At 51.4% G+C, this 13,834-nt stretch overlaps 1 protein-coding gene across 4 annotated transcripts in view; it reads left to right on the top strand.

Annotated features, from left to right (window-relative positions):
- Positions 1 to 13,834, top strand: part of IQSEC1 (IQ motif and Sec7 domain ArfGEF 1) — a 497,252-nt gene that overhangs the window by 308,452 nt on the left and 174,966 nt on the right. The window contains exon 1 of one of the 4 annotated variants that reach the window (XM_081066459.1): positions 3,074 to 3,227. The exons of the other annotated variants lie outside the window; for them this stretch is intronic. Coding sequence (XP_080922585.1) covers positions 3,205 to 3,227 — 23 coding nt within the window. The 5' untranslated portion in view covers positions 3,074 to 3,204. Of the gene's footprint in view, positions 1 to 3,073; positions 3,228 to 13,834 lie in introns of those variants that run through there. 4 annotated transcript variants of the gene reach the window in all.

The following is a 13,834-nucleotide window of genomic DNA, read 5'->3' as shown; positions in this document are numbered from 1 at the left end:
AGTCCAGGCCTGCAGAGATGGGTAGGTGGGTGAGCCTGCAACTACAGCCAGGAAAGGCTGGCTGCCACCCCCTTCTCACCTCAGGTATCTGATTACAGTTGGGAAAGTCTCACCATTCAGCCCAGAGTCCTGCAGCACCACTTGCTGACTGTGCCCTTGGACCTGCTCATGACCTCGGGCTTCACGCTGGAAAGTGGAGCTAGCAAACCCAACCCTTGGAGATGATGGTGCGGGCTTGGTGTGGTGTAGGTTAGGCCCAGGCACGCCCCCTTGCTGAGCCCCATTCTCTCCTCCATCACTTCCTGAAGGGACAAGCCTGAGGGGTCTCAAGTCAGGGCCAGAGTCAGCATCTTAGCTCCACGATTCCTGGAGCCTCCATTACGGTGCACCCTGTGCTGCACACTCCATGTCAGAAATCACAACAGCCAGGTGAGCTGCAAACACTGCCCAGGTGCCTTATCAACACCTACACACTTGGCATTTGTTTCTAAATGCTGGGATCTGTGCCATTTAGCTTGTTTTGAAATAACAGCATAACGTATGAGAAAGATACATGTCAATTTATAAGGAGGAAGTGCCAAAATGCAATAGATGAACAGATGGATGTCACGGGCCCCCTGGGAGCAAGATAAGAAACCTGGGGAAGGGGCCAGACACTGGAGTGGTCTCTGCAATTGGGGGTGGCCCACTCGCTCTGAACCTCCGTTTTCTCCTCTGGAAAGCAGACTTGATAAAAGAATCCCTGCTTTGAGGAGGTCGCGAGGGGAGTTGTTAGGGCCCAGGCTTGGGGGCCGCAGAGATGTGGCTTCAGGCCTTGGCTCTAGCACCGCAGAGTTGAGAGCTCTCTGAATAGAAGTGGTGATTGACCTGCTTCATAGGGTGCCTTTGAGGAGTCACTAAACGTCAGACCTGAACAAAACAAGCCTCAGGAAGCCCTCCTGCTTGTAGTTATTTGGGCTTATTAGGGAAATCCTGTGCAACTCCAGTGAGGAGCCAGGTGTGGGCTCTGTAACATGCTAAGCCCACTTACATGGCAGCGTTCTTCTCTGGAAGGAAGTCCATGTTGTAGAAAGCTGGTCATTGCAGAGTCACTTCCGGAAGGTGAGTCGGGAGGCATTGTGCAGTTCCGATGCCATTCATTGCGGCTACACCGCTGCCTCAGCTCCACCCTTTCTCCGTGAGAGAACGTGGGTCCAGAGAACAGATCCCACTCCCACCTCTGCCTCTTTGAGCTCCATATCCTCCACTGTAAAGGAAGGAATGAAACTCAAAGATACAGCATCCCTCCTTCCCCTAAATTCAGTGGATCTGAGAATCCAGAGAGAATGGGAAGAGGAGGGGAAGGGCCCGCTGAGCTGCCACCCAGCAGCCAGGGCATGCACCCCTATTCCCTCATGTAATCTTCCCAGTGAGGAAGTTCTGCAAGCACTTAGGAGCCAAGACCCTGGGTCAGACTGCCCTGGTGTAGCCCACCAGCTGTGTGACCGTGGGTCGCGTGCTCACCTCTGGTTTTAGCTCTCTCCTCTGTAAACTAGGATGAAAATCTTATGCCTCACTGAGGTCGTTCTGAGGATTACAACGCTTGTGAAAATTACACACACACGTATCTGAGATGGGTGTGGAATTCCTGATTTATAGAAGAGGAAACAGACTGATCATCTAAGTGTCAGATAAGAACAGAGAGAGAGAAAGGGGGAGAGAGAGAGAGAGAGAGATCTGTGTGTGACAGAAAAGTGAGTATGGGGGGAGGGGATGGATGGGCCTCACCTTCACCTCCCCGTGGCTCGCCCCCTTCCACACTGCCTCCTCAATGTACTCAAGTACCCTATACTTATTCTTCCTCTGGGCCTTCACACTAGCTCTTGCCCTCTGCCTGAAATGCTCTTCCCTTAGCTCTGCAATTATTTAGGTCTCAGCCCCCACATGCCCCTTTAGAGACACCTTCCCTGACCTCTCCCTCTAATGTGGATGGCTTCCCCCTACATCAATCCCCCCTCTCCTCCCTTCCCCCTCCTGTTGATTTTCATCCTGAGCCTTATTACCCTGCAAAATTATGTATTTGACTACGTGTCGATCTCCCATTTCGCCCTTAGAATGTAAAGACTCTGAGGGCAGATATGTTGCCCTATTCACCACTGTATTGCCAGTCCAAAAGCAGTGCCTGGTACGTGGGAGGTGCTCTGGGTGTTTGTAGAATGAGTGAGTGAGTGAATGGGTGCACAGCTAGACCAGAAGTTCTCCCACCCCATAAAACCCTCAGGACATGGCCAGCATAAATGATACCAGCTATACATCTGTACGGCTCCTGTGTGGTAAGCCCTCCTGGAACTCTGCGACATAGCTGTTACGGTCCCATTTGACAGTAGCATACACCAAGGCTCCAAGAAGAGAAGCAAGCGCTTTGCCCAAGGTCTCACAGTCTCACGGAGGGTTGGGACTTGGTCTGCGTGACTCCAGGGCGCCAACCCTGCGCACTCCACAGCATTTCTCTGTGCCAAAGGCAGAGAAGCCACCCTGGAAAGCAGCGTCATCTCAGGTTCAGGGAAAGCGGCGCGTTTTAGCAACGGATTTCCAGCGCTTGCTAAGAAGGCCTGGCGCGCCCACGGCGCCCTCGCAGCCGCGCGGACACTCCTCGCCAGGTGGATGACTTTGCAGCTAAGGCGCCCCTGGGCGGCCGCGCCTGATGCTGCAGTTGCCATGGCGACGGGCGCCTCCGCGATTGGTCCGGCGCGGCCACCCTACGTAGCCCCTGAGGCGCTGGGGGCTGGCCGCCGCGCGCCCGCCCCTCCTCCGGATGCTGCGGGAGCAAATCCGGCGCAGACGCCCGGCGCCCACCCCTCCTGCTTCCAGCGCCCCCCACCCCGGATGTGTGGGAGGGGAAAAAACCCCGGGGGCCCCAGGTCGCGGCGAGGCGGACGCCCCCGCCCAAGCTGGAGACCGTGGCGGTGACTGGACGTTCTCGCAGGCCCCTGGAATTGGCGTGAGCCCTGCGTGCGGGGCCCGGAGCCCGCTGCCTCCACCCGCCGCGCCCGCCCCCTCCTTACGGGAGTCCACCACCAGCACCACCCCCGGGAATGTGACTCGCCCCTCGATTTGGTTTTACTCCCCTCCACTTCTCGCCTGACCATCTTGCGCCTCCTTTAACCACAGTGAGGCTTCGGCTGGAGAGGGAGCGACAGAAGGGGGCAGCTGACCCCAGACAGGATGGCTTGCCGAAGACGCTATTTGTGAGTACAGATGGCAGGTTTATGCCTGAAACTCTGGAGTTCAGAGGCCAGAGGGCCTTCAGTTGAGCTTGGAGCTGGAGTGAGGGGCCAATGGGGGAGGGGCAGGTTGTCTTGCAGGTGGCTTGCAGAGGGAGCTGGCCATCCCACAGAGATGCCAGCGTTTGTAGCCTGCATCAGGGGTGTTCGTCCGTGCTAAGGATGAGAAAAAGGCTGTTAGTTAGCAGGTCTTCACTGGGCTGTGAAATTCCCTATCTCTGAGGGCATGTAACAACCTCCCCTCCCCCGCCAAATCCATGCACAGGGACCCCAGACCCAGTGCTACCATCTTGACATTAGTATAGCCCTCAGCATGCCTATTTGGAAAAAAGCCTCTGGTGCCCAACTCATCCATGACTAGCACTTAAGCCATGCCTGATGGCATGTTGGCAGGAAGGTAGGGGTGGGACAGGATGCTGTGTCCTCCACCAACAGGCCAAGGTCCAGCCCACTGTTGTGAGGAAGGGGCACCAGTGTCCCCCATGCCACCCAGGTGTTCTATGGGCCAGTGGCAGAGCGCCTGTCTGCTGGACCCAATGCCAGTGGCAGACGCTGCCAAAGTATGTAGGGGTTGGTGACATCACAGACCTGATGGGTATTTATGGAAACCGAATCCTGTGCCTGGTTAAGCCAGGCTTCTCCGCATCCGGCTTAGAACAGCAGCCCCTGCACAGCTCTCTGGGCTATATGCTGTGTTCTCCGGGGGTGAGCGATCTTTGGTCTCTATCCTTGAGGGAACCCTTTTCTTGCCAAGGCCATAGGGGTTGAGACCAGCTCTAGGTCGCCACCTGCCCTGGGCAGTTGGCCACCACCTCGGCCATTCCGGGCTGTTCATGACCTCAGGCCTTGGCAGTTAGAGCAGAGCTGGGCCCTCTTTGGCTGGGCTCAGTTCCCGGGACTAGGAAGAGGAGGCCTGGAGCAACATGTAGGGAGACACGTGGGGGGCCACCCCCTGTCTTGCAGCCCCCTGTACCATGGCAAGGGCCTGTGGAACCCCTAATTAAACAGTAGCCACTCCCCTCCATCTGGGGACAGCTCTCTTGCTAATGGAGCGTGAAGGAAAGTAGATAGCTGCATCAGCAGGCCCAAGCGGGAGCCTGTGGGTGATGGAGGGGCCCGTGTCTGTGGTTTGCTGTGATGTTGCTGCTCTTTTAGTGGAAAAGCCCACAGGGAGGTTGGTTTGTGGATGTGAACAGAGTACGTGGAGTTCTCACTCCTTGTGACAAGGCCCTGACTGGTTTTGGAAACAAATATTAAAACCTTACCCAATGTGGCACTTTTGCCACCACCTCTGGGACTAGGTCCTCCGAAGGCAGCCATCTTTTTCCTGTTATCTTTGCCTGGGCCCTGGAGCCTGATGTCAGAGAAAGTCTCAACTCTCATGGGTTGTCAAACCCTGGGGGAGGGAAGATGTCATTAGGGGAAAATGTGACAATCTTCAGCGTGGACCGATGCTCAGTGATGAAATCCTTACAATACCCTTGTCTGGGCGGCACTAAGATTCTCATTTTAGAGAAGGGGAAACTGAGGCTCAGCAAAATTCCCCTGGAAACGTGGAGTGTACTATCCTGCGGGTGGGGGTTTTAGCCCAGGCTTGCCACTAAAGTCAGTTGAGGAGAATTTTTAAAGATTCCATCCCCGGGTCCCACCCCCAAGATGCTGGTTTACAGGCGTGGGGAGGGCTCGAGCATCAGGGTCTTGTGAGCTGTCCATTCACGTTACTGTACCGCTGCGCTGGTTGTTCACGGGTGCGGCCATTTCCCATGGCTGCTCTGCCCAAGACTGTCAGATCCTGATTGTTCCAGGGACATGCTACCGTGCCGCACGGCCTTCAGTGCCCCTGCAGCACCAACACAGATGTGCTGGTGCTCGGCACTGTGCAGCCTCACACATGGCCCCCGGAGGGTCCCTGACCCATGGACTAAACTTTTCTTGTCCACTTGCCTGGGAGAGGGGCTGGGCTGGTGAGGAGGGCAGGCCTCTCAGGGGCCCCGTACTCCCTGCCTCCCATTCCTGTGGGTCTTTTCACGCTTTTCCAGCTTTCCGGCTCCCACACTCTGGCATTGTGGCATCCAGGCCAGCCCTCTACAGGCTGCCACCAAACCTGTGTACACCAGCGATCGCAAAGAGACCAGGGAGGGAGCGACAGGAGAGGAGCAATTGCCCCTGTTTTTATAGAAAGATTGTGAGACGTACGGAAGGCCTTGCCTGCAGTTACCCAGGGGCACTTGTGAGTGAGTGTTTGCTCACCATTGTGTCCTCACCCAGAGCCGGGGTGGGGCCTACCCCAAGCCCAGAGCTTGCCCAGCACCTGGTGGTCAGGACTGTAACGCGGCCCTGGCCGGGGAGCTGGTATCCCCAGTGTCTAACTGGCACGGCAGCTGGGAAGGGAAGCCAGTGTCAGCACAGCCCACGTCAGGGTCACACTGTGGTTTCATAGCCTTCTCGTGCCTGGTGACCTCACTGCTTCTCATCACCACGGGGTGTTACTCATCTCACTTTACTGAGGAAGAAACTGAGGCACACAGAGGGGTAAGACCTTAATTGGGGTCACGGTGAAGTAGGAGTATTTTCCTGTGACTCCCCAGATGATGTAGGCGATGTTGGATCTGCCGGCAGTTTCTGAGTGCGGGCCGGGATCGTGTCTCGTGAAGCTGAAGAATGGAAACACGGACCAGGGAGAGGCAACAAGTTTTAAAAACAGGTTTATTAGAGGCAGGAGAAGAGGTTGCAGCTCCCGAGTGGAGGGGGTCCCGAATGGGGGTGCCCAGTGACTGAGGCAAAAGCTCTTTCTTTTATACCTTCCCTTGCCTGCTTGGGGAAGGGGGCTGGAGCCTTCTAATTGGATTCATCTGTCAGGTTTGTCCTGTTTGCCCATCCTGAAGGGATTAACGAACCACCCCATTCCTATCTATAAGGTCTGCTGCTTTGTCCCGCCAGAGGGGGTTTGAGATCATCTATTAGCCTCAAGGCGTATTCTCAGGTCTCTGTCCTGGATGAAGGAGACATTCCAGGCCTGGAGTTTCAGGGTATGGCTGCTTTTTGTTTATTCCACCTGGGACACCACCACCCCCGCCCCCCGCCATACCTAGCTAACATACTAACTATCCTGTCTCAATGGGCTGCTTCCTGCTGTTCATTGGCAATAATATCCCTCCCCCAGTGCGCCACGTGCCAGAGCTAGACAGACTGGCTCTGGTGTTCCCATGCCTGGCAGGACCAGGAAGAGCCCTGCCAGCAGGCCCTCCCCACCCCTTCCCTGCCTCCCTATCTGCAGTTTTTCCCCCCTCCACCCTCTGGACCCCCTGGTGTGGGTCCTAAGATGATGTTACAGAATCTAGATTCTGTTGTTGAGAGGGGCATGGGCCACCTACAGAGGTGGCATAGTGAATTAGGATAAAGGATGACAATGAAAATCTGAGATTCTGAGATCTATTAGCGAAATGAGGGGAAATCATGAGGCCTCCAAGAATCAGTTCCTTAATCAAACTTCCTAACAACCAAGGTCATTACTGTACTGACAGCTTAGTTAATGGTGTCTTAATTAGGGTCAGCCTCCTTCTAACTGTAGCTACACTTAGCGTGGTAACCACTGTCTTACTGGGCATGGCACAGCCTGCTACTTGATGCTGAAGTTGGGCTGTAGGAAATTGGCATTGAGTACGAAATACAGAGCTGTTGGGGTGAGGGCTGATGCAGAGCAGTCTCCTGCCTCCCTCAAACACTTGCTCATTCATTCACTCACTCTGCCCGAAGCTTCATGGCACCTTTCTCCATCCCTCCAGGTCTTTGCTCTACCCAGCAAGTCTAGTTTGCATATTTCATCCTGACATAGTCTCACCCTTTCCCTGCCCAGCACCTTCCCTGTCTGGCCCACCACTGTGCCCTAAATTGTTGCTTAATTGGTTCATCTTAGGCACTAGGATGTCAGCTGTACCAGGGCAGAAGGGCTAACAGTGTGTTAGCTGTTGCTGTCTCTAGCACATAGCAAAACACTGGGCATATGGTAATTGCTCAGTAAAATCTTGTGGAATGAATGAATTATGCATCTTGTGCTGGCCATTGCTCTAAGCAGTAAGGCCCTAAGCAGAGCTGAGTAAGAAATCGTTTCTGTCTTCTGGGAGCCTGCAGGCCAGTGCGAGAGACAGACGTGAACAGACAGTGTCAATGCCAAGTGCCAAAGGCCAGGACAGAAAGAGAACCAGACTACAGCATGCATGTACGTAAATGGTCACAGCGGGAAGAGCACCCCAGGTGTGCAGACGTCAGACCTCAGATTCCAAGCGTTTTGGAAGCATTAGCTTATTTGACCTTCATAGTGACTCTGGAAGGTGGAGCTGTTTATCATCCCCATTGGTTAGATGAGGCAACTGAGTCACTGAATAACTTGCCACCAGGCAACACCCAGCGAGGGGTAAAGGCTGGACTTGAAGTCAGCCCCAAGCCCAGCTGTAATGCTGCAATACTGAAGGCTTTTGCTGAAAGTAACTGAGTCTGGCCTGAGCCCAAATGTGAGGGAAGTAAGAGACGGGACTGGAGGGGTGAACACGACCCAAGGCAGGGGCCTTCTGGACTGCTAGGAGAAGGTTCTCCCTGAGGGCAGTGGGCGATGGGGAGCCATGGAGGGTTGTGAGTGGGGATGAGAACCATGGAGGCTTCTAGGTAGGGTGGGAGCCACAGAGGGTTCTTAGTAGGGTGGGAGCTACAGAGGGTTCTTAATAGGGTGGGAGCCACAGAGGGCTCTTAATAGGGTGGGAGCCAGGGCGGGTTCTTAGTAGGGTGGAATCACGCAGTATTTGTCCTGTGTGTCTGGCTTATTTTATGTAGTATAATGTCCTCAAGGTTCATCCACGTGGTAGCGTGTGTCAGAATTTCCTTCCTTTTCAAGGCTGAATAATATTCCATTATGTGGATGGACCACATTTTGCCTATCCATTCATCTGCCCGTGGACATTGGGTTATTTTCATCTCTTGACTATTGTGAATCACGCTGTGAACATGAGTGTGCAAGTACCTCTTTGAGATCCTGCTTTCAATTCATTTGGATATCTACCCAGAAGTGGGATTGTTGGATCATATGGTAATTCTGTGTTTACCTTTGTGAGGAACCTCCCTACTGTTTTCCACAGCAGCTGCACCACTTTACATTCCCACCGTCAGAGCACAAGGGTTTCTATTTCTCCACATCCTCACCAACACTTGCCATTTTGTGGTTTGGGTGTTTTTTATAATAGCGATCCTCGTGGTGTGAAGTGGTGTCTCATGTCATTTACCTTTCCCTGAACAAAGGCAAGTGTGAATGACATCGTTCAGCCTCCCCCATCTCTGACGGACTCCTCGTCCCCGAAGACCCCTGGTGTCGGCTCTGCAGCAGTGGGCACCCGACGATGCCTTTGTCAGAGTTCCTGTCCCAGGGCAGGGGGAGGGAGAAAGGGGAGCTCTGGACTCTCCACCCAGAACCCAGTCCTCCGGGGCATAAGTAGCCCAGGGAGTTAGGTTCTTTGGGGTCCCCAGCATGCAGCAGATGCTCAGAGAAATTCAGTCACACGAGTAACACCTGCTTCCATCTTTTTTTGTTGTTCTTTATTTATTCATATAATTGAGAGATAATTTATCCACATGGTATAAAATGTCTGTGTGCAGTGCAAAGTTGCCTCCCTCCCTCCCTGTCCCGCTGCGTGCCACTGCCCCAAGGCCACTGCTGTGTGCAGTGTCTGTGACCCCTGTGGAGTGGCCCTGCGCATTCACATGTGTTCCTTATAATGAAGTGCCTCACCCACCCTGCCACTTAGTCACACAGGCAGGTCAGTGTCCCGTCACTGCTTTGCCGTCCTGGATCTGAGCCAATGGGAGGCTCAGTTTGAGGGACTTGGTGACCAGCTGCCCTTGAAGGAGAGGACATTTTCCCTCTGATGGGAAGCCATAACCCGTTGCTTGCATTGGGGTCTCCAGAAAGGAAGCAAAGCCGTGGCAGGAGAGGGGGGCCCGTCAGGGCTGGTCCTGGACTGTCCCAAGATTAAGATCCCACCAGGCCTCCCCGAGGCCTGTTTTCTGCAGCCTCACCGTTGCTACCGTGGCTGACTCTATCCACATCCATTCTGTTGAGCACATTTATTAGCGCCTTCTGGGCACTGGTCCTGTGCTGGAGCCTGGGGAACAGTGGCCGCAGCCCATGGGGACACAAACACAGGTGGAGCTGCCAGTGGGGAGCAAGGGGTGTGTGCTGAGGGCTTTCAGCCGGGCCACTCTGTCCCCTCTGGGGCCAGTGGAGATGTGGGCAGACATTCTGGGGTGGGGGTGTCAAACAGAGGTTTCTGACTGGCAAGGGCCAATGTAACACCTTACATTGCGCGACACAGGCTTGATGCCAGGATGTGCAAATGTCTTGCTAGATATTCACAGGAGTGAAAATCCATGTGTAGTTATCTGAGCCTGGGACCTCACTCCTTTCCTATGATTTTAATACACACTGAGTTTTCCAGGAATGTACCAGCTCTTCTTACAGTCGAGGGAAGGTCAGACTGACACATTCAGAGCTCTGCCAAGAGCCATCACCATTCAAAGCCTCGCGTCACGGAGGGCAAGATGTCACCATTGGGGAAAATGGGGTAGACAGACCTGTGTAGACGGGTCTCTTTATTACTTTTAACAACTACAAGCGAATCTACAATTATCTCAAATATTTAATTAAGAAAGCGAGGAGCAGGTGTTATGTACAGAACAACATAATAGGCTAGACTTCTGGTGACTGGGACAGGAAGGCCAGGGACCCCAACCCCCAGTCTCAGTCCTTTCGTAGGAGGCCTCTACGGCCACAAGCCTCCACTGTCCTCCCCTCCCTGACCTTTTGTCCCTAAGGCTGAACCCCACCCAGGGCACTGGGACCAGCTTCCTTCTATAAGAAAGGCAGCATAAGCCCCTTTTGCTGCCAGCTGGGGCCTGATTGGCCCCCAGTGATGAGTTTGAGATCCTGCAGCAGGGTGTCATCCGCTCCCCAGAGCTCTTGCCTGAGCCAGGGCCCAAGCCCACCCGGGCCCCCTCTGCTGAGCCTGCCTGTCCCCATGTGCCTCCTGACTGTCCGCTCCCTGCCCCCAGCCTCTACCCAGAGCTGCACTCATCTCGTTCTGCTTGGCCCTCCAGCCCCCATTCTCTGCCTCTCGCCCAGCTATAAACTGAACATTCCTTCAAATGCCATGTGAAGACAAAAATGAAAAACAGCCAACTAAAACCAGAAGGGTAAGGGCAGCAAGCACATCTGATGAGTCTGTCATCCTGCAAATTGACTCTTCAGTGAGTTGGCCTTTGGCAAATTGGCTCATCACAGATTGCAGGATATGTGGGACAGACCAGTGGGGCTGGGCAGGGGTCAAGGCCAGCAGGAGATCCAGGACAGGCCGGTGGGGTGGGGCAGGGGTCAAGGCCAGCAGGAGATCCTGGACAGGCCGGTGGGGTGGGGCAGGGGTCAAGGCCAGCAGGAGATCCAGGACAGGCCGGTGGGGTGGGGCAGGGGTCAAGGCCAGCAGAAGAACCAGGACAGGCCGGTGGGGTGGGGCAGGGGTCAACGTCAGCCTGGGGGCTGTGTCAGCCCAGGTCTCAGGTCCAGACTCACTGGACAGAGCCAGCTGAAGGGTGCTGGCATTCCCCTCTCTGTTTATCCAATTCCTGGGAATGAGCTGGGGACACCAGGGCTCTAAGGAACTGGACCTGGAGATATCCCGAGTCTCCCCCATTTCTGGTCATGTTTGATGATTTGCGTTGTTTTTTAATATTAGTTTCAGGCATACAAAACAACATAATGGTTAGACTCTTACCCCCCTCACAAAGTGATAACCTCCTCTCCCAAGTCTACTACCCATCTGACATTGTATGTAGCCGTTACAGTTCCATCAACTATATTCCTTATGCTGTACGCCATATCCTGTGAATACATATGTACAATCATTTTAAGAAAGGAAAACTATTAAAATTGTAATACTCAACATATACCGATAGCAAAAGATGAATACAAGTCACCTTTGACTTCTGCAGTTACAAGAGGTGCTCAAAGTGGTTCCATCAGCGTCCAGACACTTCTGATTATGACGAACTACTGCTTGAGCAACATTGACCAGTGTCCACTTGTGTACATTTTTTTGCACCCCCAATGTAGATATATGTATATTTATAATTACATATATGTATAATTTAAATATATATTTAATTATAGTTGACATTATGATTCTACTTCAGCTTCAGGTGTACAGTGCAGTGGTCAGGCAACTACACAGTCTATGAAGTGACCCCCCGCCCCGATATATCCGGCATTTATCTGGCACCTTACGTGATCTTTGCAACATTTTTTGTTATATCCCCCATACTGTATTTCACATCCCCGTGACTATTTTGTGACTACCAATTTGTAATTTCTAATCCTGTCACCTTCTTCCTCATCCCCCAACCGTCACTTTGTTCTCTGTATTGTATGAGTCTAGTTCTGTTTTGTTCACTCGTTTATTTTGTTCTTCAGATTCCATATATAAGTGCGATCATATGGTATTTGTCTCTCAGTCTGACTTATTTCAATGAGCATAATATTCTCTAGGTCCTTCCATGTTATTGCAAATGGTAAGATTTCATTCTTTTGTATGGTAGGGTACAAATGTGCCTCCGTTGTATAAATGTACCACAATTTCTTTATCCAGTTGTCTATTGATGGGCATTTCAGTTGTTTCCATATCTTGGCTATTGGGAATAGTGCTGCAATAAACACAAGGGTGAATATGTTTTTTTCTTATTAGTGTTTTGGATTTTTTTGGGTAAATACCTTGGAGTGGAATTGCTGGGTCATAAGGTCGTTCTATTTTTAATTTTTTTAGGAACCTTCTACTGCTTTCCCTAGTGGCTGCACCAGTTTACAATCCCACTTACACTGCATGAGGGCTCCCTTTTCTCCACAGCCGCGCCAACACTTGTTTGTTGATTTATTGATAGTAGCCATTCTGACTGGAGTGAGGAGGTATCTCATTGTGGTTTTTATTTGTATTTCTCTGATGATTAATCATGTTGAGCATCTTTTCATATGTCTGTTGACCATCTGTATGTTCTCTTTAGAGAAATGTCTTTTCGTGTCCTATGCCCATTTTTTTAATTGGGTTTTTTTGTTTTTTTGGTGTTGAGTTGTAGAGTTTTTTTTATTATATTATATTAATATTATATTATATTATATTATTATATATATACATTATATATTATATTATATATAATATATATTATTATATATTATATATTATATTATATATAATATATATTATTATATATATTATATATTATATATTATATTATATTAACCCCTTATCAGATGTATCATTGGCAAATATCTTCTCCCATTCAGTAGGTTGTCTTTTCGTTTGTCAGTGGTTTCCTTTGCTGTGAAAAAACTTTTTAATTTGATGTAGTCCCTGTTGTTTACTTTTCCTTTTGCTTCCCTTGACCGAGGGAATATATCAGTAAAAATATTACTAAGGGTAATGTCTGCATATTTACTTCCTATATTTTCTTCTAGGAGTTTTATGGTTTCTGATCTTACATTTAAGTCTTTAATTAATTTTGAATTTATTCTTGTATATGGTGTAAGGAGCTGGTCCAGTTTCATTTTTTTGCATGTGTCTGTCCAGGTTTCCCAGCACCATTTATTAAATAGATTATTTTTATACCAATGTAAGTTCTTGCTTCCTTCGTCTTGGATTAAATAGCCATATGGGCGTGGATTTATTTCTGTGCTCTCTAACTCTGTTCCATTGGTCTGTGTGTCTGTGTTTATGCCAGCACCGTGCTGTTTGGATTACTGTGGCCTTGTCGTATGGTTTGATGCTGGGTAGTGGATGTGCCCCCGTGGATCCCACCAGACCAGTTTGACCCCAGACTTGCCTTTTGGGGGAGGGTTTAACCCTGAAAAAATGGCTCCATCGCATAAGCCACACGTGTGTCAGGTTCCACACAGGGAAAACAGTGACTCTCCTCCCTCCAGTTCCTACATCAAAGGCACTCAGTTCAGTCCTTTCTTGCATGTCCCTCGGCCTCCCCAGCTGCCACTCCCTCTGCCAGAGACCAGGGGGGTCGGTGCCTGCCAGCGAGCGAGTTCATGTGCTGGCCCTACAAGTGGGAGTCTGGGTTTCCAGCCACCTTCGGCGCCACCAGGAAGGGCAGACAGAGTCCTCGCTGATTTTCACTGCCGGATGCGAGGGAACTCCTTTTCCCAGCACAGAACCCCTGGACCGGGAAGCCTGACATGGGGCTGGGGGCCCCCTCCCTCTTCAGGGGGGACCCTCACCACCGAGGCTTCCCTCTAGTGTTCACCCTCTCCCTGTGGGTTTAGGGACAGCCTACTTCATGTCTCCACCACTCCTACCAGTCTTGACATGGCCTATTCTTTATATCTTTAGTTATCGTGGTTCTGTTTAGCTAGACTTCAGATGAATTGTGAGGTGCTTGTTCTATAATTTAGTTGTAATTTTGGTATAATCCTGGGATGCAGTAAGCATAGCGTTTACCTAATCCGTCATCTTCCCCAAGTTTCAACACTCAATCTTTTT

The sequence above is a fragment of the Rhinolophus hipposideros genome (genome assembly GCF_964194185.1).
Source record: "Rhinolophus hipposideros genome assembly, chromosome: 2".
In the NCBI taxonomy this organism is placed as follows: Eukaryota; Metazoa; Chordata; class Mammalia; order Chiroptera; family Rhinolophidae; genus Rhinolophus; species Rhinolophus hipposideros.
The sequence above is the reverse complement of the archived record's forward strand: the minus strand, read 5'-3'. Positions and strand labels throughout refer to the sequence as shown.